A 27417-nucleotide genomic window follows, 5' to 3' on the forward strand; every position below is an offset into this window, starting at 1 on the left:
GAACTGCTCTGTGCCAAAGATTGCCCGTGTTTCCAGTTTCCTCTAAGCTTTCCTGTTTCAAACCAGAAGACTGTCCAAGAAAGTCTTGTGTGAAGGTGTTTGGGCTGCTACGAAAAATATCCATAAATTTAAACATAGCTCAGTGGTACAGAACTTGCCTAGCATGCCCTATGTCCTGGGTTAGATCCCCAGCACTGAGAAGATGTATATATAATCTTCCCCTTTTAGATATTCTAAGCTGCAAACTCCAGGAATATCTCATGCATGGCTTTACCCATAGGATGCATGCAAAAAAGCATTTGGATAAGAAAGTAAGTTATCTTGAAATAAAATCAACAAGTTGGACTAGGGGTGTAACTGGACGGCACAGTACCTGCTTCCCTAGGTTCCATCCCAGCGCTGAAAAAACAAAAAGTTATTAAGCACCTCCATGCTCCTGAGCAATTCACAGCGGACACAGCTTGGCAACAAAGGGAAATACATTAGAAATTTGCCAAAATTGCTTCAATTCTAAAATTCTGGGGTTTCTTCCTTTTTCTGTTCCATCTTTTCCTTTTCCAGCTGAGGGAAAGTCAATTCATTGGCAGTTTTCAGAGATACAGGCAGAGATGTCATACTAAGGAATCTAGGCCTCCACCTGGACATTGCAGGACTCTAGAAAACATCATGTTAAACAGGACAGGACCTCCCAGGTTTAAAATCCTAAGTGATTAATGGAATGGTAGTAGGTGAAAAATATATATCTTTTTATTTCTAAAAAAAAATCCAAATTAGTAATTAGAAAAACTGGCTATACGTTATTGAACACCACCTTTCCCTGTTATTGATGCTCAAGTTTTTTATTGTTGAAGATGATCAGCCGTGAACATTTGGTGTGCTTTTTCTTTCGTTGAATCAGCCTTCAGCACATTCACAAGCACAATTACTAAGTCACTGAAACAAATATGGCTCAGATGTGTGTCAATAAACTTTTTTTTCATAAAAACAGTAAAATGTTTTTAAAAAGTTCTATAAATATAGGGAAAAATTGGTATTTCCTACACCTACATTTCATATGCAAGTATTTGTGTGTGGTATCTCAATAGTATACAATTTCATATTTTTTTAAACTTCAGATCACATATTCTTAACCCGAAATGACCTTGCCTCTCAGGGTGTATTTGGTAATATATGCAGAGATTTTTGACTGACACACTGGGATTGAAGGTCTTCTACTAGTTAAAGGCCGGGGATGCTGCTTAATATCCTAAACCATGCAGGACATCCCCCACGACAAAGAATTACCTGGTTTAACTGTCAGTATTGCCAAGGGTGAGAAATCTGCTTTAGACACAAAACCAGTGTCTTCCACTTATAAATGATTTATTACAAAACAAGTTTCTTCCACAGATACATGATTCTAATAGGGAGATTGTCTTCAACCATTTATTGAACTGTTCATTGCTAAGCACAATGCATGTATTATCTTGTTTAATAGAGTCAGTTCTCCATATCTGTTGGTTCTGTATCTGCAAATTCAACCAACTACAGATCAGAAATATTGGAAAAAAATAATGCATCTGCACTAAACACCTTTTTCTTGTCATTTTCCCTAACCAGAACAATTTAACAGCTACTGACATAGCATTTACATTCCATTAGATATTATAATCATCTGAAGATGACTTGTACTTTGTACTGGCAGAGTACAAAGCTTATAGGCAAATTCTCTACCATGTTATATGAGGGACTTGAGCATCTCTGGATTTTGGTATCCAAAGAGATAGAAAGATAAGGGTCCTGGAGTTGACCTCCCAAGAATATCAAGGAATAATTGTATTAACAAAATCCTGTGAGGATTTTAAAATTATTATACCATGTCTTCAAAGAGTTCAGTAGTTGTTTGAAGTCATGCAACTGCTAATAGCAAAGAAAGATCGGAAATCCTATCTAACTTCAGGGCCTGTGCTATTAGTTCATGTATAATAATTCCAAAGTGAACAGCTTTATATGCAGAATTCTGCATTTCCAAAAATTATTTTCTTGCCAGGCATGGTGGCGCATGCCACCATGCGCCATGGCATGCTGGCGCAAGCCAGCAGCTTGGGAGGCTGAGGCAGGAGGATCGGAGTTCAAAGCCAGCCTCGGCAACATAGTGAGACCCTGTCTCAAACTAAAAAAAAATTTTTTAAAGGCTGGGGATGTGTCTTAGTGGTTAAGTGCCCCTGGGTTCAATCCCCAGTAAACGCCGCCCCCCGCAATTATTACCTTAGCTTATTTTGAAGATGTTGGTATAAAGGGCAAAATGAAATGGCACTTACGGTGGCTTTTCCTATATGTTACCAAACTGATTTTCCAGGATTGTCCCAATTTTCCAGCACCACATTAAATGGTAAGAAACCCTTTTTGATACAGTCTCCTCAGCCTTGGCTATTCAGCATTTAATAACAAAATTTCTTGTTTATTTAATAAATGCAAAAGTACATCTCTGACCTGAAATCATAAGCATTTGCTGAAACTTGCTACCACACCTAAATCTCCCAAATAAAGACCAACCACCTGAGAACCTGAGGAGGCCCATCAATGTAAATAAAGCTTGCATTTCAAAGAATCACTTTCATTTATTTAACAAATACAGTTATTTGACCAATAAAGGCTGAACCTCAAGAAAAACATTCCTGGTTACTCTACAAACTTCATCTGTTTACATATGCCCATGAAGAGTAAATGAGAAAATTGAATTTTGCAGTTGGAAATATTTTCTCTGGTAATATTGACAGTCTTCTTTTTGCCCCATCCTAGAAATGACAAAAAATTGACCTTTCCTAGGGTACTTCTGAATCAAAGGTACACCCTTCAACATATCCCATAATGACCCTCTTAAATTCTTGACAAACAAGGGCAATAGTAGTCATAAAAGCAGCAATAATAATGGAATCAGATCCAGAATTTTTCAAGCAGTAATTGTGTCGTTACAAGATACAGAAATCATTTTGGTAGTTTGTGAACCAGTATTTTAAAAAATGAAATGAGACTAGACAGCAAAATAAACAAGCACATTGCATGTCATAAGCCTAAGTATTGTTTTGTAAAACTTCTGTTTGTTTTATATGAGTGTGTGTAGGAGAGACAGATGATGTAATTTTTCCCTGCTGTGGGTTGCAGGAAAAACCACTGATCTAATCCTACCTACTTCATTGGAAAGTGAGTCTCAAGAGATGTTAAAAGATGCCCGAGAATACCCCAGCTGGTTAATAGCAAAGCTAGGATGAGAACAGAATTCTTTGATCTTGAAGCCACTGTGTGCCATCAGGGGGTTTGGCCTGTCAATCTTGGAGAAAAACAGGAAGCCCAGTTGGGCTTAGCAGAGCCTATTAGCGAGTAGAGAGAGCAAATAGTGTTGTGGGGCGCAACTTAAGAACAGACCCATCACCACTGAAAAGTTCAAATTTGAGAGTCTATTAGCTGGCTGGCTGACTGTCTCACACACTGCCTGCAAAATGGCTATTGGGAGAACAGCCGTGACCATAGGGTTGCAGGGGTTTTTATACCATAAATCAGTACCTCAATCGTAAGTGTCTGTTGCTATGATTCAGAACTACTAACTAAGATCGTGAGCAGAAGGGGAAGTGGGTCAAAATGACCTTAGGTACAAGTTAAAGAATGGTTACTAACATCTAGACAATCACTGTTGACATGGTACATTGGTTAAGAAAAATAGGGATCAAAAAGAGAACAATTTTAAATTATATTATATAAGAATTATCATTTTATGCTGCCAAACATGCTACACTAAGCAACTGTTGATGGGTACAGAGGTGGGGTGTTCCCACGGGAGAAGCATTTCCTACATGACATGGAATCTCAGGGTAAAATGTTTAGTCATTGCCCATATAGCCTGGCCTATAACATTTCCATGGAGTCAAATATGTCAACCTGTCCCACTAGATGTTGGCACAAAGGATAGGATTGGAGCTTTGGGATCTGCATGTATCTTTTAACCCATACCAAATTAAATTGCTTACCAAAGAGTGGGCATATTGTATTTGACCTATTCAATGTTTTACTTGCCATTATCTCTTCAAAGTAATAACCAAGTGATGCCTGCAAAATATTCAAATTGAGCTGTCACCAGAAATCTTTATTTGTTTGTTTGTTTGTTTCCACCTTGTGGTGCCAGGGATCAAACCTAGGGCCTCATGCATGCCAGTAAAGAGCTTTACCACTGGGCTAGCAGGACAGATGTGGAGAATGGATGATGGATGACTCCCTTGGGGCAGACTGAAATGAGTTGTCCCTTGCTGGGAAGGTAGAAGAAATACTTGTCAATATTAAGAAGAAGAACTTTACTACACCCTAAGTTTTTGTGGCCTTTTGGGAAACCCAGACAGCAACGGGGCCTGCCAGATTCACACACAAGCTAAGTGGTTCTCACCACTGCATTGATGAGGCAGCCCTCTGCATTGGGAATGGTCATTCCTTTGTTCCTGGGCCCCAAGTGCTCTGTGACATCAAAGGCTGTAGGTGGACTGGCTCTCTGCTGACCACAGCTTTTCTCCACAATAGATGAGCTGATGTCTTCAGGGAGTGGTTTTAAAGGTCCGTTAAGATGCGGGGCTCCGTGGAACAGCACTTGCCTAGCACAGGCAAGGACCTGGGTTCCCTCCCCAGCACTGAGAAAAAATTTTTTTAAAAAATGCATATATTCCCAAAATTGAGTACACATGATTTAAATTAACCAAAGGATGTAAAAGTAGCAGATTGGATCATAAGAGCAGATTTGGGGCGAGAGAGGAAAGCAAGGAAGGGACCCAGCTCATAAACTTGAAAAAGACTAAGAAAGGATTTCAAGAAGAGAAAAAAAGTCAGGTACTGTCAATGCTCAAAGTCAAGCAGTGACCTCTTCACGGTCACTTGTAGTTTCCAACGCTTGGTCATGCCCACAAGCCTCTGGGGATCTTGTACAGAGGCTGGTTCTGGAGCCCAAGATTCTGCCTTAGCCCTTAGTTGACACCCTTGTTCCCAGTCTAAGCACCACACCTGAACAGCAAGGGGCTCTGCCCATCCCTGCCAGATCCCTCAGTGTCTTCCAGAGTTTTGGCAACAGAAAGGCAAAGCAGAGTTCAACTCCATCCTCTCCCTCCCTCCCCTTCCACTTTAATAAATGCAATATTTTTATGCACAAACATGGATAATATTTAAACATAGAAACTCCTGAGCAATTGAAGTTCGGGGTTTCAGTACCAGGAAGGTAATAGGTGTATATGTTTATTTGAAAGATAGTGTGGGTCATTAATTATACATGCACCATCTTATCTCTTAAAAAATGGAATGCGTTTCAGGGTGAGTCGGTTGGGATGATCAATATTAATGAGAATGAAAGAGGAAGGAAAATGTCTTTTCAAAAATGTAGCCAAAGGTTAAGAGACATTTGGTCTTGGGAATGTTTTATTCACACATTTCTGATGTTGTTATTCAAACCAAATAGACTTGTAAACATCCCACACGTCAGCTAGTCTTGTTGACCTAAGTAAAAGGAACTAAATTCTCTCTTTTCTTACCAGACTCCTGTGCTCAACCCCCAACTTAACCAAGGCAAGTTTTAATCTAAATTCTTTTAGAGTAATTTAAAAAACAGGGAAGATTCTCTTTGGATAGGCAAGCACTAAAATCATTTTTTAAAGTATTAAATACAAGGTATAATGCGATAGGAAGTAATGTTACCTAATAAAGTGTTTTTTGTTGAATACTCCAATGCTCTTCTTAAATACTTTCAACTTTGGGCAGCAAAAATAAACCAAAACCAAAAAAAAAAAAAAAAAAAAAAGACTTGCTATACAGAGAATTATTGTTAAGGATTCCTGCTATTTACAGGGAAGACTGACAAAATTCAGTTTTAGTTGTGAGACTTGGGTACAATTCTAGATTTAGGTCATCCTGTAATTATCATGTGATCACAGGGCAAAAGAACAGAGCTGTTTTTCTTCTGAAAAATGCATGTTTTTATTAATGATTTTAAAGAGGAAAAGTTATTCTACATGCCTGACTCCATTAAATTTCTTTTGGACTATTTTTCTTGTCCAATTTATTTTCTTATTAACTACCCATTGTCTTTGGTAAATTTTTTTTTTTCTTGTAAACCTGTGAACTAGCTTCCTATTTGCTACTTCAACTTTGCTACCACAAAGTTGGCAGTTTAAACAACGTAGAGGTCTGAGGTCAGAAGTCTGACACAGATCTCTGGACTGAAGTCAAGGCGTGGGCTGGGTCACGTTCCTCCCGGTTGGCTCTGGGTACCATCTGCTTCCTTGCCTTTCCAGTTCCTAGAAGCTGCCCACACTCCTGCCTGGTGGCCCCTTCCCCATCCTCAGTCCACACTCGTCCTGCCTAACCGCTGGGCACCATTGTCACCAACTCTTCTGCCTCTTCCACTGCTGCCGACCCTTGCCAGGACATCAGACCCACCCAGATAATTCAGGAAAGTCCCCCTGGGTCAAGGTTAGTTCCTTAGCAACCTTCCTTCCCCTTTACCACGCAACTGAACATTTTCTCAAGGTTCCAGGGATTAGGATGTGGACATTTTAGTCTGTGTATGTGTGTTTGGGGGAAAGGGGACATTATTCTGCCTACTCTAGAGTGTCTTATTGATATTTAAGAAGCATCTTCTAAGAAAGGGATGGTTGCAGTTTGGGGACGGATATTTGAATAGTGCCATTACCTCAAAATTATGTTCCCAGATGGTTGTGGTGGTGCACACCTATAATCCCCGTGACTCAGGAGGCTGAGGCAGGAGGATCACAAGTTCAAAACTAGCCTCAGCAAGTTAGCAAGACCCTGTCTCAAAATAAAACGGGCTGGGGCAGTGTCTCAGTGGTTAAGTGCCCCTGGATTAAATCCCCAGTACAAAAAAAAAATTACGTTCTGATTATATCACTCCTGGGTGAAAAACGATGCTGTTCTTAGCAAGTTGTTCCTCTTGGGATTGCATTTATATCAATTTCTAGATACAGTACTCCTTTTCCAGTAATCAGGTTTGTATTATTATCTTTGGGTATAAATTACCCATGTGGTGTAATGAACCCTTTAATCTGTGACTTATCCAAGATTTATGGAGATGAGACGACTATTTGTGATAGCTTAGCCTTGTGTTTCTCAAATGGGGAGATGTGCTCCCCCACAGGACATGTGGCAGTGTCTGCAGATTTTTTTTTTTTTATTATCATAACTGTGGGAGAGTATTATGGGATGCTGCCCAGTGCCCTACAGTACCAGGAAATTCCTCCACCACAAAGGATGTCCTTCCAGCCCAAAGCAACCATGGTGCAGAGGTGGGGAGACCCTGGCTTGGAGAAATGGCAGCCTGAGACACCCCACCTCCACCTCTTTTAGTTTTTGAGGCTCTTTACATTTCAAAGAATTAGATATTACGTTAATATCTAATTAGGGTTTGATATTAGTATGTTGATTAGAATTGGAGTCGTACATCCATTGAAATAGATATAATACCAATGAGTGGGTCAGCAACTAAATTTGATCAAAAGATCAACTGGAAGAAGCCAGACGTGTGGATCAGGGCACCCCATCCATGTGAAACGTGAAAGAAGATATACTGAAAGAAAATAAGCAGGATCTGGACGCTTAGGATGCAGTCGATGCCCTTATCTCGTGCTTCATCTCTGCTCTCCTCTCTCCACATGCAGGAGTGCCTGGCTCCATGCCCAACGCATCGTGGGCCGGTAACCTCAGAGCGGTGAAGTGGATCGACATGGAGGATAAACACGGAGGCTGCCATGGTGAGCCCTCTGTGTCCTGCTCTGGCCACAGTGCTTGCTGGTGTTGGCAGGAGCCAGCCGTGAGCACGGTTCTCAGGCAGCACGTGCAGACCCATCTGCGAGTTACGAAACAGGGAAGCCTGGGGCTTCAAGTCATAGTCTCTTGAAAATAGGTTTAAATATCTCACAGACATTCTCCAGCTTCCAAACAGCCGTGGAGATGGAGATGTAGTCTCAAACGATAAGAGTGCTTGCTTCTTTAGAAAGTACTAAAGCTCCGGCTTCTTACTGCTCTTTCCTCTGACTGTTCCTTTGGGAGTGAAGCTTTTGGGAGAAGTGAGGTCATGTTCTGACCAAAGCGAGCTGCATCCTCGTCCCTCATGTCAGCCTCTCTCCCACCTGGCTTGCAGAGCGGCAGCAATGGCAGGTGACACCAAAGAGAGAGGGTCCCCTTCCAAATGGACAAGGGCTAGAAACCCTATGTCATTTTCATGTCTCTAGAATCGTATGGAGAAGGACTTGTATATCCATCCTGCCATTCGTTCCATTCAGAATAGTGCCTGATGCTGGGTGGGCATGAGTCTGCGACAGCTGCCATATCAAAGTAGCACAGACTGGGAGGTGTAAGCAATGGAGATTAAGTTCTGGAGGCTGGAAATCAACATCCAGGGGTCAGCAGAGTTGCTTCTCTCAGAGGCTCCTGCTCTGCCGTGTAAATGACCATCTCGTGTGCTCGCATGTTCTTTCCCCGGTGTGTGCCTGTGTCCTGATACCCTGTAAGGACCCCATCAGATTAGATTAGGCCCTACCCAACTTAATTGCTGCTTTAAAGATCCTATTTCCCCTCTGAGGTGCTGCGCGACAGTGTTCAGCACGTGAATCGGGAAGAGCACACAGTTCAGCTCTGCACAGCACCCTGTAAATATTTCCTGGGTGAGTGAGTGATTGAGGGGATGAATGAGAACATGCGGATCAGCCTCTTCTCCCTGGGGTGACCAGGCTTTGCGTCCACCCTTCCATTCAGTCTGGGGTCCCTCATCCGTCTATCTCATCTACACCTGTTCCAGGTGAAAACCTCCAGTTACTGTGTCTCCTCTAACTACACCCGACCGCTTCCTCATGGCCGTCTCTTGACGTCCCCCTCCGCTGTGAACAGCAAGCTCCTCATGTCACCGTCCAGGCATTTCCATCAAAGGCATAGTCACATCTTTCCCTTCATCAACCCATGTGCTCCCCGGTGGGGGGCTGCTCCACCCGCCTCCATTCTTATCATGGCCTGTCCTCCCTGGAGAAAGGAGGAAGATGGGGAGGAGGTCATTTTGCTCTTTGATCTCCTGAGTTTTCTTTAGAAAACTGATCCCAAGCACCAGTCAGGTTCCCAGTATTGGCAACATGTAATCTTCTCCAGATGTTTCCATCAACCGCTGTCTCTCTCCCTCCCTCCTGGACCCGTGCAGGCACCCCCTGCATCCCCAGCTATAACCCAAGAGGACTTCACCTGTCCACACCAGGTGGTGTGGAAGGCACCATCACCCTCCAGCTCCAGCCTTCCTGGCCGTGACAGAAGCTCCCATCCCACAAGTAAAGAGCTACCTGCAGTCTCCTTGCCATTACTGGTGTCCAGGACCTCGCCCAGTAGAGAAGATGTAACCCAGTTGGGCTTACATTTTTGGAAGGATTCTTACTGATCACCTGACAGAGAGACCTCGAGAGTTGACCTGTTATGGTTTGGATATGAGGTGTTCCCCAAAAGCCCCTGTGTCAATGCAGGAATGTTTGGAGGTGTCATGATTGGTTTGAGACCTGTAACCTAATTAGTCCATCTTAGCTTGGAAGGACTAACAGAGGGGTTGTGACTGGAAGAGGTGGGTCACTGGGGGCGTGCCTCAGAAAGGTTGTCCTTCCCCAGGGCCTTTCCTCCACCCTGCTTTCTTGCTGACGTGAGACAAGCAGCTGCCCTTCTCCCATGATGTGTTGCCTCACCTTTGGCCCAGAGCAATGGAGTCTGTGGTTATGGACTGAGGCCTCTGAAATCAGGAGCCCCAAATAAACTTTCTCTCCTCCTCCAAGTTGTTCTTGTCAGGTATTTTGGTCACAGCAATGCAAAACTGACTAAAATATGGTACTAGCCAGCAATCTTTCTAAATGTGCCAAGTTTGGGTGGCACACTTCCCTCTCAGACAAATCTCCCCTTCTTCTTCTTTTAGTACCCATTATGCCAGTGAAAGTCTGCAAACTTTATGGTGTACAGGCATAATAATGGTCCTCCGAACCACTATATAGAGAAGAAAAAGGTGGATTCCAAAGGAGATAGAACATTGCATGTCATCTATGACTCAATAATACAGTATGGTCCTTTTCTTCTTGATCATCTAATTTTTTTTATTAAAGTCTTCTTTATTTTTACAGACTGCATTTTGATTCATTGTACACAAATGAGGTATAACTTCTCATTTCTATGGTTGTACACAATGTAGATTCACACCATTCATGTAATCATACATATACATAGGGTAATACTGTTTCATTCTACTATCTTTCTATCCCCCACCCCCTCCCACCCCATTTTCCTCTACACCATCCAAAGTTCCTTCATTCTTCTCTTCCCTCCCCCACCACCCACCTTGTTATATATTGTCATGCACTTATCAGAGAAAACATTTGACCTTTGGTGTTTTGGGGATTGGCCTATTTCACTTAGCATGATATTTTCCAGCTTCATCCATTTACCAGCAAATGCCATGATTTTATTCTTCTTTATGGCTGAGTAATATTCCATTGTCTGTATATACCACAGTTTCTTTATCCATTTGTCAATTGAAGGACATCTAGGTTGGTTCCACAATCTAGCTCTTTTGAATTGAGCTGCTATAAACATTGATGTGGTTGCATCACTGTAGTATGCTGATTTTAAGTCCTTTGGGTATAAACGAGGAGTGGGATAGCTGGGTCAAATGGTGGGTTCATTCCAAGCTTTCTGAGGAATCTCCATACTGCTTTCCAGAGTGGTTGCACCAATTTGCAACTCCACCAGCAATGTATGAGTGTGCCCTTTCCCCACATCCATGCCAACACTTATTATTGTGTTCTTGATAATAGCCATTCTAATTGGAGTTAAATAAAATCTAATTTATGTTAACTTGGTTTCTACTATACCCTGCAAAATGCCGCAGGATTAATCTTGTATAATCAGTTTTATCATTTGTTTCTTCTGTTCAAAAATCTTCCAAGGATTATTCATGCTTACAGGATAAGAGGTCAAACCCTTTCTTCTACATCATTTGGCCAAAGTTGTTCTATTATGTGCCAAGGAGCACCTCTGGAAATAGCTCCAACTTCCTACCATTCTTGTCTCTAACTCGTTCCCAGCAAAATTCCCTATTCTAGGAGAAAATTCCCAACCCTACAGTTTTTCCAGAGGTCTTTCCTCCGATCTGTCTGCAGCCACCCGGTGCTGCCCAGTTCCCCCATCCACGGTCTCTGTACCCACCCTTCTCCATGTTTTCATCCCACAGTGATTCATTAATGCCTAAGCCTTGCCAGGCACGTTTCCAGAAGCAGAGGAGGTAGAAGTGAGCTTAATGCTCTGATTCCAGGCTCTTCCAGAGGTCACATGTAGTCTGGGCTGCAAGTCAATAAGCGAAATGCCATTTTCCCTCTCGGCACTGATATGCATGTATCAGTGGGTGACCAGTGCCAAAGAAAAACAAATCAGGTGTCTTAGCTTTGTCACCGCTGTGACTAAAAGACCTGACCAGCACAATGGTAGAGGAGGAAATTTTATTTGGGGGCTCACGGCTTCAGAGGTCTCAATCCATAGACAGCAGACTCTGTTCTTGGGGCTCAAGGTGAGGCAGGACATCATGGTGGAAGAGTGTGGCACAGGGAAGCGGCGCCCAGATGATTAGGATGCAGAGAGAGACTCCACGTGCCAGAGACAAATACATACCCCAGAGTCACACCTCCAATGCCACCTCCTCCAGCCACACCCCACTGCCTTCAGTTACCACTCAGTTAATCCCATTAGGTGCTTAATTCACTGATCGGGTTAAGGTTCTCATAACCCATTCATATCTTCTCTAAAACTTCTTGCATTGTCTCGTGTGAGCTTTTAGGGGACACCTCACACCCAAACCACAACAGCAGGGAAGAGGGAATGGTGGTCCAGGGAGACCTCATTGAGAAGGTGGCATTGAAGCAGGGTCCTGAGGGTGTGCTGGAGGGCCCCGAAGGCTCTCTGGTGAAGGGCAGACGGGAGGAAGAACAAGTGGAGAGTCTCAGAGAGCCCACCTGTGTGCTTGGGACTGGCAAGGAAGCCAGTGTGGCTGAAGTGAATAAGCAAAGGTTACAGCGGGGAGGTCTGGGTCCAGTAAGGCCAGGCGTGACCAGAGTCTGAGTCTGAAATGCCCTTATTAGGGTCTTGAGTAGAGGAGACGTGCTCCACTTATATTTTAAAACAATCTCTCTGGCTGTTGTGCTGAGACTGTATGAATGCGGCAGAGGAGTAAATCAGACAGGAAGATGGCGGAGGCCCAGGGTGCTGGAAATGGGGGTGAAGAGTGGTCAAATTCTACTAGTATTTTTTTGGGGTGCTGGGGATCGAACCCAGGGCCTTGTGCTTACAAGGCAAGCACTCTACTGACTGAGCTATCTCCCCAGCCCCTCTACTAGTATTTTTAAGGTCGAGTGGGTACAATTGCTGACAGATGGGACATGGGGTGTGAGAGAGAGGGGAAGAAGCCCCCGGGCGCCGAAGAGTAGAATTACTGTGTGGACTCCCAAGGGGAAGACTTAAAGAGGAGGTTTGTAGGGAGGAGAATAAGAAGTCCAGCACGATGCACACCTGTGATCCTGGTGACTTGGGAGGCTGAGGCAGGAGGAGTGCAAGTTCAAGGCCAGAATGGGCAGCTCAGTGAGACCCTGTCTCAAAATTAAATTTGAAAAAAAAAAAAAAAAAAGGATGGGGGTATAGCTCAGTGGGAGAGCACTTGCCTAGCATGCGTGAAGCCCTGAGTTCCATCCCCAGTACCTGAAAAAAAGAAAAAGAAGTTCGGGGCTGTCACATCACATTCTGAGGCTTATTACCCACCTAGCAGGAGGCGTGAAAGTCGGCACTTGGAAAGGCTCGACCAGGGAAGAGATTCAGCCATTGCAACCGGTAACAACCTCAATCCCACAGCCCTTATTCTCCGACATATCGCATACCTGCTGACACCTTCTATGCTATCTCCTTGTGCTACTTAACTCTCTTCTTTGTCAAATGCACAATTGGAGCTCTTGTCCTGCTAGAGGGACTTTAAGTCCCTCGAGGGCCAGGACTACCCAGTCACACTTCCTTTGAACCTCCTCAGGGGTCAGTTCTACCTTTCTGCCCTTGGCTTTTGAGAACAAGCACGTTGTGACTGTGTTTTCTGTTCTGCCCTTTGCAGGCCACTACGTCCATGGCATCTGTATCTATGGCAACGGAGACTTAAAGTGGCTGATGAGTTCGCCCAGCCTGTTTGCTAACAAGTTTGAGCTTCACAGGTATCCCCTTACGGTGGAATGCCTAGAACTGAGGCTTCGAGAAAGAACCCTCAATCAGAGCGAAACCGCCATCCAACCCAGCTGGTATTTTTGATCTCCGGCAGCTCACGTCTGAAGGCAAACTGCAGTTGGACAGAAGAGCTCTTCTTTGTAGGAGACTTTAGCCTTGGTTAGGTTTTAGGACCACAGTCACAGATTCAGGACCTGGTTACATAATAATGCTTAAAATATCCACTGGACACTGTGAACACACTGACAGGATGGCAGGGCAGAGCCATCTGGGCACTTTGGCCAGTCTGGAACCTTCTTAATGATCACCTCTGTGTTAGGCTTTGCTATGATTAATGAGGAATTTAAATATCATCAGATCTTTGCACCAGATACTCATCATATAAATACATTCTAATAGAAAGGAGGATGGTAGATGATCCTATTTAGGAAAAAAAAAAGAATTTAGTCTCTTTGAAGAAGGAATCTTCTGTAACACCTTAATAGTCTTTGCTCTGTGCTTAACCACACATGGGCACAGAAACAGCTTTCTGTAACAAAAATGGACCTTGTTCTTGAGTTTCCACACTTAACGTTTTCAGTTTACCGGTGTCTGAAGTTACGTGCACAGTGTAAAGCCATTAATGAGAGAGGATGTGCTCTAAGATAGGAGTCACCGTCTGCTACTTCAGGGAAAGGATCTCGGGGGCACATAACGTTTCTCCATCATATGCCAGAATGTTCTTTGATCTCTCTTGGATCTTTTCCACTGAGAGAACTGAGGAGTCCTCACAAGAATGAAGGCATCCTAGAGGTGCTACTGCATGGGTCCAGTCTCAAGTCAGAAACCCCTCAGAATGAATTACTTCTTCTGTGACTCCCTTCCCCCAAAGTTATCCTTCTTGCAAAACAGAGACCAAATTCTGCCAGGCTTTTAACTACATCGTGCTATTTTTCTCTGAGTAGTCATACACTGCTCCACGTGGATAAGGAGAGTCTCAATTTTTAAGGGCTTTCAGTTGTGGGTGACTCATCTATCCCTCACCCATTCATTCAGCCTGCATTCAGAAACTGTTTCTTGAGCATTTATGATCCTTCAGACCCATGCTGAGGCAAGAAGGAAATGAAGGCAGATTTCTCACTCTCAAAATCTTGGGAATAATGTTAATAATGAGAAGCCTGCTCTGGAAAATCTTACAAAGTGTTGTATTTCACACATCCCTAGGCACAGTTAAAATATTGTGGCATCAGGTGCAGGAAAGCAGTAATTATAAAATGAGGGCCAAGTTAGAGATCATTTGGAAGACAGGAGGAGGATGCAGAATCGGAAGTGGGTAGTGTTCTAGGCATTCTGCTGGCTCCTGAACGTCTCATTTCATTCACCCTCGGCACCCTCACCCTCTTGTGGGGTCCGCTTGATCCACCCCCATTTTGCAGCTGAAGTAACCGAGACTCAGGTTAGCAAGCATTAGCAAGCACATTCTTCATCCGAAAATTGGGATTCTCTTACTAGTCTTCATTTCCTGATCTGGCATATTGAGAGAAGATGAAATAAAGCCATATTTATATACCAGAAAGGGAGATTTTAAGAATGGTCTCAGTGTTAATATTGAGAAAAAGTCCTGGCACCTCAGAAAGATGTGAAGTCTACTCTAGTATTCCTCTAATCCTCTGAGCTCCTAAATATTTATTTATTCTAATGAAAACAACTACTACAACAGATGATAGATTTAATTAACACAGTTTTATTTTTTGCTGTAATTATTCCTGTTGAATGTAAATCATATTTAAAGGGAATGACTATGATAAAACTTTCTTTTTCCTGCTACTGAAAAAAAAATGGAACTGTATTGGATAGTAAGGGGTGGAAGGGTAAGGAACGCATCCAGGTCAAGATGAAGTTGTCTCTTTTCAACTTATTAGTCAAGTGAAACATCTGAGAAGAAGAAATGTTTTACACTGGATCTTTCTCATGTAGCATGAGGAGTTTTCCGGAATGGAAGATGTTTACACATCCATCGCTGGTCATCTCTCCTTTATCTTAAATAATATTGGAAGAGTGGAATGGAGTGTTTGAGCTAGTGGATTTCTGCTAGCCCATCAAGATACCCTGAAACTACTATAGCCAAGTTTGTTTATGATAACGTTCTGTGTTTTTTTCTCTGAAATAAATTAATATATTGTTTTACACATTTGGGGATATTGTGTATGTTTACTTGGTGGTTAGTTGAAATCCAATAAGAACCTATTCAACAAGGTGATTGTCCTAGGTGGGTGGAAGGAAGGAAGGAAGGAAGGAAGGAAGGAAAGGAAGGAAGGAAGGAAAAGAAAAAGAAAATACATTCACACATACATACCTGTCTAAAAATTTCCATCTCCTGAGAAACAAACTTACCCTTTGCAGGGTGTTGGGGAGAGTAATTGGAAATGCTAGAGGAGAAAGCAAAATGGAAGACCAGCTTTATTTAAGTTGGACACAACTATTTTAAAATTTGTGTTTGCCTGCCCCGTTTGCCTGTCCTGGGAATTCATTTGTTAAACTCAAGATATAATTTAGGAAAAAGTTTTGTGTTAATACTATCCTAATTACTTGTCAAATGCTAAAATTTTTGAGCAGCACTTTAGCTGTAAGTTTGCTAAATGAACATCACCTCTGACAGACACATGGAAAATAATAAATACTATGGAAAATAACCACTTAAAGGCATCTTACATACCCTTGTTTATTTATTTATTTATTTATTTATTTATTTATTTATTGTTTTGGGTGGTGGGGATCGAACCCAGGGCCTTGTGCTTACAAGGCAAGCACTCTACCGAATGAGCTACCTCCCCAGCCCCACATATCCTTGTTTAAGTGAAAAATATCTTAAAGCTAAAATGAAAAACATTTCAGACTGCAAAAGTAATGAGAATAGATGTTCAAAAATTGAAAATAATGCAAAATATAGAATAAAGTGAAATAACATGGAATAACAGAGAATAAAGAGTGAACTCTCCTCCCTGGAGGCAGTCACTTCTTTGATGTGTCTTTGGAAGTGCTTTTGCACTCAGTGACATACACACTATATATGTAAGCATCCTCCAGCAGTGCTGTCCAGTAGAACGTCTGCAGTAACAAATTCTTTTCATCTGTGCTTTCCAATATGGTAGCCACCATGCCCAGGAGCTCCTGAGCACTTGAAGTGTGGCCAGTATTCCTCAATATGACTGAGAAATGTTATTTTTAACCTTCTTTGGCTTTACTTGATTTAAATAGCCACATGTGGCTCATGGCTGCTGCACTGAACAGCACATTCCTGAAGGTAGAAAGCCCTTACCTGTATATAGAGAATGGAAATACACACGTACTTTTTTCAAAATAAGTTGATTATATGGGCATATAATAGAAATTATATCCTTTTGCAACCTACTATTTTGGACCTTTTTAAAATAAACTTTTTAGTTTAGAATAACTTTAGAAAACGAAAGTAGAGTTCACAATGTACCCCGCATTCTTTCCCCCCTAATATTAACACACTACATTAGTATGATACACTTGTCAAAGTGAATGAGCCAATGTCAATACAATATCATCAAACTTTATACTTCGGATTTCCTTATGCATTACTTCATGCTCTTCTATCCCAGATCCCACCCAGGATACCACACTAGATTTAGTCATCCTGTCTCCAACAGGCTCCTCTTGGCTGTGACTGTTAAACTTTCCTTGTTGATGACCTTGACAATTTTGAGAGCACTCTCAAAATTCATACACCAAAACCCAATCACCAGTATGATGGTGTTAGTAGGTGGGCCCTTTAAGAGGTGATAGAGACTGTGCCCTTACAAGCAAGTCCCAAGAGAGCTGCCTCACCCCTTCACCATGGAAGGACAGAGCACAAGGGTGCCATCTATGAACCAGAAAGTGGCCTCATCAGACATCAAGCTGGCTGGTGTCTTCCCTGCCTCTAGAACTGTGAGAGATAAATTTCTGATATTTATAAGCCATTCAAGTTGTTGGTATTTTTGTAACAGCTACCCAAACAGACACATTCCAAAAGAGAAATTCTATACATCTCTATTTCAAATATGGAGATGCTTGAGAAGAATAAGAGAGAAGATCTATAGTCATATCGCTAAGAGATTGGTGGAGGATGCGAGGGCTCTCTAGCTGTGACATCTGTCACCCCACTGATTCTCAGGGTTGATGTGGGCTGATCTGGCTGGCAAGGCAGGTGTCCCCTTCTTCCCTAACCAATCCACGTGTGTCCCTCCTGAAGCTTCACACACTGTCAGAGGACATTCTTCTGTCAAGGGTGTATGAATATCTATGGTTTTCCTGCTAGAACCTCCAAACTCGCAAGAAAGTGGTACAGAAGAAGATAGCGGGTGTTCAGAGGTTAAAATGTGACTTGTGGTCTCATAGGTCAGTGGTTATAAACCTTGGATTCAGATTCGTTTCTTACTAGGTAGATTTAATGCGAGCGAGGGGGAAAGCGCTCATTACTGCCATGGCTACACATTTAAACTCTGGTGCTTGATGCCTTTCGTGATCCCCTTTCACATACCTCTGAGCAGGTGAGGTGAGGTAAGGCCATGATTAGCATTCATACCATGGCTTTTACAGAGAACCCGGCAGAAAGCATTCACATTAGACTTGCCAGTGTTGTTCATCAAAGATAACTCAACAGAAGAGGAATAGTTTAAAGAATAACCACAGTAATAACACGAGATTCTGTAGGGATAACAGCTACAGAAAGCAACAGGATAACTTAAACGCAAAATAGAGAAATATTTGAAATGTAGGAAATTTACTAATCACTAAATGTAGAAAATTTACTAAAACACTGATGTTACAGTGATTGCCATGCATGGAAATTTTCCTATCCTGATATGTGATGGAGAAACTTTTTTAAAGGATGGTAGAAATCTGAGGAAATGTCTTTTCGAAACTTCTACAGATAAAAAAGAGACTAAAGATGTCCTGCTGTGTTTTCAAAGGATTTTTGAACAGGAAAATTCCATTCAGACGTTTACATATTGAATTGTGTCAGGGCCAAGTTCTAGGTTTATAGTACATAGTAAGGCTGACTGGAGTCCCTCCCCGTGGTAACAGTTGGAACTGGTTATGCACATGACAAAGGTGTCAGGTTTTGCTTAGCATTATTTTATGCCTTAAAGCTTTCTTAGGAATATTTGACTCCCACACGTATTAAGCTCGGTGTTTGTTTTCAATTACTTGCAATAATATAAGCACTTCCTACCTGCCAGGCATTGAGCTCATTGTTGAAAATCAACAGACTTGTCTTCATAGAACTTACTACAAATGTGCCTTTGTAAATTTTCAAGAACACTGTATTTTCTAGCAACAGAATGAGAAGGACTATGACCGATGTATACCTGGTTCTACACCTGAAGCAAGTCAAGCATGATCTCTTCTAGTCACCGTTAACTTAAAAAAATAAAAGATTAACAGGTTCTTTATATCCTAGTTGGAGTGAGAAAAGTATAAAATATTCCAACGAAGATAATTTTAGACAGTGGCTAAACACTGCAAAGAAAAAGAAAGCAGAGAATGGCAATATAGGAGAACACATATGGGGTTAGGACTTCAGATGAGGCTGTCAGGCAAGGCAGGTCTGCAGAGGAGACATTGAGACTAAAGTTTTGTCACCTGCAAGTGATCACAAAGACTATAGCTGGGCTTCAAGACTTACTTCCACCAACATACTTTTTGACCTTAGTAAAAATTCAACCTGTCGGGGCTCCTTGGAGAAAAAGCTGGTTGGGGGCCTGGGGTAGGGCAGGTATGAAGATGGGTCTGGAAAAGACTTCTGCACAGGAAACAGGGAAGTGCCAAAAAATGATGCTGATTGACAAGAGATGCATTTCTTTGGATACAGAGGAACAAAAGTCACCATAAAGGGCTCCTACTGACTCAATCTAGGACAATTTGAGCATCAAAATAATGATAGCAACAGATTGCAATCCAATGACCAAAATAAGAACCCATGGGTGAATACTTGTCTATGCGTATACACGTATACACATATATAGACACACACAGGCGTAACACATTGTTAAATAAAAATTTTAAGAGGCCATCAACTTGGACTAAGCTGCTGCTCTAGGTGCCTACAGACCAAATATATAATACAAACCCAGCCTAATTAAATCAACCATGATTCTCTAACCCAAGGGTTAGCAAAAATTTTCTGTGAAGGGTCAGAGGGTAAGTATTTAGGACTTTATTGGTCACATGATTTCTGTTTAATTACTCAACTCTGCTGTTAGATCCAAAGACAGCACGTAAACATGGCGGCTGTTTTGGGTTTTGTTGCTTTGCAGTACTGCAGATTGAACCTACAGAGCTACATCCCTGGCCCTTTTTATTTTTTATTTTGAGACAGGGTCTCACTAAATTGCCCAGGCTGGCCTTGAACTTAAAATCCTCCTACCTCAGCCTCCCAAGTAGCTGGGATTACAGGCCACCGTGCTCAGTATGGCTGTGTTCTAATAACACTTTATCTATAGCCCGAGGCTGGAGACTATAGGTCCCTGCTCTAAGTGTCCCTTTGTCCCCAATATAAGTGGAAGCCTGAAGAGGGTGAAAAAGCCTCTCGTAGATGTGAATTAGCAGCCATGAGAAAGTGATGGCTGTCCCACCTGCCCTCCACCCCCAGCCAAGCGAGGGGCCAAAGGTATGGCTTGAAAAGTCGAGAGCGTGCGCACCAGGCCTGGCCTCTGCTCCTCCAGCTAAATCTTTGCTTGAGGAGTGACTTTGACTGAGCACACCATCTAGGTGAGCAGGGAAAAGAGGCGGAGAAGGCTGGCAAAGCACAGAAAGGTGGCAAGGCAGGAAAGAGAAGCAGCCTCTGTTTGGTGTGACAACAAGTGAGACCTCCTCTGGCTCCAAGGAACAATAGGACACAGGACCTGATTCACTCTATCCTAATTTTGCCAAAGAGAGCTTGCAGCCTGGCCAGAGAACAACCCACACTTGAGGAAAAGTGTGAGCCAGGGGAAGACATGCAGACAGCAGAGGGCTACCAGCTGCCTGAGAGAGAGAGAGAGAGAGGGAGGGAGAGAGGGAGAGGGAGAGAGGGAGGGAGAGGGAGAGAGAGAGAGGGAGAGGGAGAGAGAGAGGAAGAGAGGGAGAGGGAGAGAGGAGGGAGAGGTAGAGGAGGAGAGGGAAGAAGAGAGGGGAGAGAGAGAGAGGGAGAGAGGAGAAGAGAGAGGGAGAGGGAGAGAGGGAGAAGAGAGGAGAGGGAGAGGGGAGGAGAGAGGGAGAGAGAGAAGGGAGAGGGAGAGAGGGAAAGAGAGAGGGAGAGGGAGAGAGGGAAAGAGAGGGAGAGGGAAAGAGGGAAAGAGAGAGGGAAAGAGAGAGAGAGAGAGAGAGAGAGACAGAGAGAGAGGGAGAGAGGGAGAAAGAGAGAGGGAGAGGGAGAGAGGGAGAGGGAGAGAGGGAGGGAGAGAGAGAGAGAGAGAGAGAGAGGGAGGGAGAGGGAGAGAGGGAGAGGGAGAAAGAGAGAGGGAGAGGGAGAGAGAGGAAGACAAGAAGGGAGAGAGAGGGAGAGGGAGGGAGAGGGAGAGAGAGAGAAGGAGAGGAAGAGAGGGAGAGGGAGAGAGGGAGGCAGAGAGAGAGGGAGGGAGGGAGAGAGGGGCACCAGTGACCTGCCACACTATAGGTATTAAAACATTTACCTGTCCCTTAGAAGAGAGAAGGCAGGGCTGCCCCAGGGAGACCATGTGCTGAGAGGAGAGGGAGGCTGAGCTGGAAGAAGGAACCAAGCCTGCATCCCACCACACAGCATTTCCCCCCAGCCAGGGACCGGGTCAGTGGCAGGAGAAGGCAGCATTACATTGGCCCAAGACTGGAGCTTTACAGGGGATGTAAAGAAGACATCTTGGAAATTGTGGAGTCTCCTTAAGGTGCTATTAGGAGAGCTGTCATAGAGAAGATTTAAAATGACACAATCTTGGGGGACCAAGATAGCTGGGGGTCAAGTCTTGGTGTTTAAACTCAGGCTGAATCTTGGAAAAGGAAATATGTGTAGCAATAACTCACCAATCTAAACTTCATTTACAGAACACTTTGGGCTACATGTGCCAGAGTCCAGAAATCATGTCTGTGCATGCACATGTGCACACGCATACACACACACACACACACACACACACACACACACACAAAGTACTTGACACACACACATACACACAAGCACTTGACACACACACACACAAAGTACTTGACACACACACATACACACAAGCACTTGACACACACACACACAAAGTACTTGACACACACACATACACACAAGCACTTGACACATACACACACACACAGGCACTTGATCCAGGATCTGGTTCCTAGAAATAACTTGAATTTTTTGTCGTTGTCATCAACAATATCACAGAATGATCAAGAGACAGAAAAAGGAAATAAAGTGGCTACAAATGAAAGGCTAACTAGTGTGAGCCAAATTTCTAAAATATTATTTAAAATAATATAATTCCTTATGTGATTCAGAGAGTAATCAAGAAGCATTTATCTTTAGTCTAGCTTATTGGAGAAGGCAAAGAAAGCATACTACTCTTTAGAAAAACTGCCAATGATTAAAAAAAAGTTGGTCCATAAAGAAATGCATTTTGACCATCTAAAAAATTTACCTGAGGATATACGCATCTACCTGTGAAGGCAGAGTCTGAAAAGTGTTGATAATGAAAATCATTAACACACGTGCGTAACATATGTTAAAATTTAGTCCTCAGCTCTCCGCAACCCACAGTTTACAGGGAGAGTCTGTCTTCACATATTCCCCAGGAGGCTGTGGGAGCCTGGCTGTGGGACAGGTTGCCACCCAAGGTTGCTAGGGATCCTTCAAAAGTAAATAAATGAGGGGAATGAGTCACCCGTTCGATTATTCATTAGAAGAAACTCCTGAGTCCCCAGATGTGTCAGGCCCATGCTGACACTTTAGATAAAAACCACCAAGAGCAAGCCCTGCCTGATGGAGTACTCCAACCTGAAAGGACAGATTTCTGGAAGAAGCCTCCCACATAAAGGGTCGAGAAGGACAAGCCAGATGGGAAATCGCTGGAGTGGAGCCAGAAAGGCAGACTCAGGGAGCCTTAGCCAGAAAGGAGGAGCTCTGGCAGATAGCCGAGGCAACACAGGAACAGGAAATGAACCCCGTCCTCTCCCCAGGTAGAGCCAGATGAGACAGAAAGGGGGTGTGTCACCAAGTGACCTTGGTAACGGCCTGCTTTGACCAAAAGAGATCAGAACATGACCATCAAGTTAGAAGTGTCACAATACAGCTGACAGACTGGCCCGGTCTAGAGGCTTCCAGAGAAGTGAAATGTTTGAGAAACTTTTTTAAAAACTCCTAACAAGGTGAGATGGAATCTTAGGGTAGTTTTGATTTGCGTTTCTCTTATTATTAGAGATGCTGAACACGTTTTCATATACCTGTTGATTGCTTGTGCATCTTCTTCTGTGAAGTGTCTGTTCATTTCCTTAGCCCATTTGTTGATTGGATTATTTGTATTCTTGGTGTAGAGTTTTTTGAGTTCTTTATAGATTCTGGAGATTAGTGCTCTATCTGAAGTATGAGTGGCAAAGATTTTCTCCCACTCTGTGGGCTCTCTCTTCACATTACTGATAGTTTCTGTAATGCATAAAGCCGCTCCCCAGCCCACCAGGTACAGCCATTTTGCCCGCCTCCCAACCACCTGTCAATCTGCACTCTGCCCGCCTCTTACGTTGCAGGAATTTCCGGCTTATGCTGCCGCCATTTTCCTGCTTCCCATGTTCCCTCCTAACATGCTGTTGGTTCATCAGTCAGTTTGCAAGAATTCTCCTCCACTATTGGTTCCTTCCAGCCCCGGAGTTTCCAATATCTGGGAGAAGCCATATGCCATCTTCTCTCTTTTGCCCCTTCTTTTCGCCCTGAGTGGTAGCGCTAATCGTCGGCATAAATAAAGTCTCTTGTGTGAGATCTCGGTGTCTGTGGAGCGTTTTTTCTGGGAGCTATAGCCGAGCCACAACTGAGCCAAGCGAGCCAGCGACGGCTGCCTTACATCTCAGGAGCACGCAGCGGTGGCTACCGGGGCGGCTGCCCAAGTTGAGCTGCATTTTTTCCCCTTACAGTTTCCTTTGCTGAGAGAAAGCTTTTTAGTTTGAATCTATCCCAGTTGTTGATTCTTGCTTGTATTTCTTGTGCTATGGGAGTCCTCCTGTTAAGGAAGTCTGATCCTAGGTCGACATATTGAAGGTTTGGACCTACTTCTTCTTCTGTAAGATGAAGGGTCTCTGTTCTGATTCTGAGGTCCTTGATCCATTTTGAGTTGAGTTTTGTGCAGTACAAACAGAGAAACAACCTGTATCCCATTTGTTTACAAAAAAAAAAAATCCTAACAAGGGGTGACAAAGGGGTCAAAATTGAAGTTGTGGGGATGCCACCTTTGTATTACTGTGGCTCAAATTATAACCATAATCACTATGTTGGACAAATATTATATATTGTAGATTCTAGGCCCCTGCTCTAAATGTCTCTTCTGCCAGTATCGCAACCAAACGGCAGTTCAAAGGCCAGCGTAGGCAAGCCTGTGCTGCGGCCGTAGTTGGGAAGGCAAATGTTGTCGAGTGCTTTAACCATGATGTTTGAAATAGATCCTTGCTCTTCCTATGTGGCTGAGGACTATGGCTTCACTACCCCTTTGTCAGGAGAGGCTGGCAGCCTTATTACCTCTGGCACATGTAATGACCTTCTGTGAAGATTTTAGTGTGTTCAAACAGCTCTTCAAAGATATCTACGTGCCTCAAAATACCTACTGCACGCGCAGAGACAGTGGCCACACTCAAGTTTGAAACTGCTCTGAAGGAATTAGTGAACTGCTTCTCAAATGTCCTTATATCCTGGAATCTGAGTCTCTTACCCAGGGGGGAACATTTGAAATCCAGGAGGACCTGGACAAGCACGAGAGATCAGCAAAGGTCAAGATTCCTCCTGAAAACCCACAGGGAGACAGTTTGGGATCTGAAACACTGAACAGGGAAAACGTCACCCCTTATCCAGTATCAGTTCTGAAATCTGCCAAAAGGATCAAAAATGCTCAGAACCAGAACACACTTTTGTGTCCCAAAGAAACACAGAGAAAATTCTGCCACCCATATCAATTCAAAATCAATTTCGATTGCCTGTATATGCTAGGAAATGTGTTCATTAATAAAATAACCACTGAATTACTCCAGTGGTCCCAAAATACCTACAGTCCAGATGAACACTTAGAGATGACACTTGAGAAGATTCCGGACGAGTGTGGTTTCCTTTTGCATTCCCTTTTGGCTTGTTGATTTTTATTTTTAAACCAAGGTAATATGTAATGATGACTTTGAAGTCAAGTATTATTGAAAAAGTTCTTTTTATTTTTTATTTATTTATTTATTTTTTTTTTTGTGCTGCTGGGGATTGAACCCACGGCTTTATGCTTTCAGAGCAAGCACTCTACCAAATAAGCCATATCCCCAGCCCTGAAAAAGTTCTTAAAATGAAGTTATAACCTTGCCTCTCTCCACATGCAGTGCCAATCAACAAAGGCAACTATCATCCTGTTTTAGCTGCTTCTCCTGTTGATGACTTACTTCCACCTAAGCAATATGCTTACACTGCCTCTCTTTATGTATGAAATTAGAACATGAAAAAGCAGTATCCTAGCCGGGCACAGCGGCATACTCCTATAATACCAGCAGCTTAGGAGGCTGAGGAAGGAGGATTGTTGGAGCCCAGGAATCTGAGGCCAGCCTGGGAAGCACAGGGAGACCCTGTCTCAAATAATAAACAAATAAATAGCAATATCCTGTTAAGAATTAGGATTTGAATCCTGTACCCACAACCCATAAACTTTCCTTCACTCCTTTTAATACCATGGTTTTAAGTTAATTGTTAATATTTACATTATCATAACTATCAAGCTATTGTTTATGGCCTGCAAGCACTCTTCTGATTACTTCTACTTTTCCTAAAGATTTTGCTTTTTTTCTGAGATTAACAATTGCCTTGTTTTTTGTTTTTTTGTTTTTTTGGGTTTTTTTTTGGATTGTTGTTGTTATTTGCTTTTTTGCTTTGAAGATTAAACCCTGGGCCTCATTCAAGCTAAGGGCATGCTTCACCAATGGGCCCCAATCCTATCCCCAGGTACTTATACACTTATGACTAAATTTTTCAAAATGCTCAAACTCATCTGTGAAATTATTATTTTTTCAATATTTAACTGTCTCAGCTTCTTCTTCCCTCCAGTCTAGACATTTTCCCTGTAAGCCTGTTCTCGGCTCCTACCTACCTGGGAACTCTCATCCTCATTACCATGATGAAATCTGTAATATCCCATAGAATCAACAGAATTCCTCTTTGAAGTTTACCTTTCATCTGTTTATTATTTGTCTTTCTTTTTCAGTACTGGGGTTGAACCCAGGGCACATGCATGCTAGACAAGTTCTCTACCCCTGAGCTACACACTCAGCTCTTTTTATTTTATTCTGAGACAGGGTCTCACTGGCCTGGAACTTGCAATCCTGTTGCCTTAGCCTTCCATGCACCTGGATCACTGAACTCTGCTGTTTTCTATTTTTCAAAAATACATAGAAGGCTGGGCACAGAGGCCCTGCTGATAATCCCAGTGACTCGGGAAGCTGAGGTAGGAGGAATGCAAGTTCAAGGTCAGACTGGGCAAGTTAGCCAAACCTTGTCTCAAAATAAAAAACAAGGCTGCAGAAGTAGCTCAGAGGTAGAGTTAAAACCCTATTCCTGGGTTAAAACCCTAAAAGAATAATAATAATGTATAAATAAAACACAGAAATATTTAAGAATTAAAATAATACGACATCACACATCTGCTTCAAAATAATCTGAAGGTGGCTGGAAATCTCTCTTTATTATTGTTTTCACTGGTTGATAGGTTTGGGGGTGTTTTTTGTTTTGGTACCAGGGATTGAAGCCAGGGTTACTTTACCACTGAGCTACTTCCCCAGTCCTTTTTTTAATATTTTATTTTGAGATAGGGTTCAGCTGAGTTGCTTAGGGTCTTGCTAAGTTGCTGAGACTGATTTTGAACTCACCATCTTCCTGCCTCAGCCTCCCAAACCGCTGAGATTATAGGCATGTGTCACCAGCTTGATAGGTTTTTGAGAGCAAATTATTGTTCTAATTTTTATGTTTGAAATTTTCTATAATAGAAAGATTTTAAAACTTTTATTTTTGAAGTTATTGTAAATAGGAAAATACATTCCATTATGTTCTTCTAATAATTTTACTTATAAAATTTATAATTTTTTAAAATTTATTTTTATTGTAAACAAATGGGATACATCTTGTTTCTCTGTTTGTGCATGAAGTAGAGGCATACCATTTGTGTAATCATACATTTACCTAGGGTAATAGTTTTTGATTCATTCTGTTATTTTTTTTTTCTTCCCCCTACCCCTTCCACCCCTCTTTTTCCTAAAATTTATAATTTTTAAATTACCAAAAATGATAAATTTTTTTAGTTTTTAATATTAGTTTTTAACTCAGCCAAATTACTGAATTCTTATCCATCTTAATAGCTTTTTAGTTGATTCTCTTGCATATTCCATCTATTTAATTCTATAAGGTGCAAAGAAATGATAAATTAACCTAATTTCCAAGTATAAGTTTAATTTCTTTACCATATTTGTTGGCAACTGCACTCCAGATTAAATTATTATAATACTATAATAGTAGAGAACAATGAATTCCCATGATTCTATCAGTCAACCTCACAATCATCCCTAAAGTGCTATCCTTGTTACATTTATCTCCCTCCACTTTATTTTTGACTAGAATACTCCAAATCAAATTCAGTCCATTGTTTTATTTCACCCTGTAACACTCTACTATACATCTTAAAAGAAAAAAAAAAGGACATTTCTTACCAGACATAATGCCATTGTCACCTGGAGGAAATTAATATTCCATTAATGTAACTGAATACTCAATTCAAATTTCTCTAGTTGTCCAAAGAACTTAAACAGTTGGTTTGTCTAAATAAGGATATGAACAGGTTTCACTCATCAAATTTGTTCAAAAACGTCACTTAAATCTCCTTGAAATTTCATGTCTTCTATAACAGATCTTTTATCTTGCAG

At 42.3% G+C, this 27417-nt stretch overlaps 1 protein-coding gene across 5 annotated transcripts in view; it reads left to right on the top strand.

Moving 5' to 3' along the window:
• Nucleotides 1–13822, top strand: part of GCNT2 (glucosaminyl (N-acetyl) transferase 2 (I blood group)) — a 106749-nt gene extending 92927 nt beyond the window's left edge. For all 5 annotated transcript variants that reach the window (XM_079148957.1, XM_079148958.1, XM_079148959.1 and 2 more), the window contains 2 exons: nt 7680–7772; nt 13181–13822. In XM_079148957.1, coding sequence (XP_079005083.1) covers nt 7680–7772; nt 13181–13371 — 284 coding nt within the window. In that variant the 3' untranslated portion in view covers nt 13372–13822. The remainder of the gene's footprint in view (nt 1–7679; nt 7773–13180) is intronic.
• Nucleotides 13823–27417: the final 13595 nt, after the last annotated feature.

This window comes from Sciurus vulgaris (assembly GCF_902686455.1).
Source record: "Sciurus vulgaris genome assembly, chromosome: 7".
Lineage (NCBI taxonomy): Eukaryota > Metazoa > Chordata > Mammalia > Rodentia > Sciuridae > Sciurus > Sciurus vulgaris.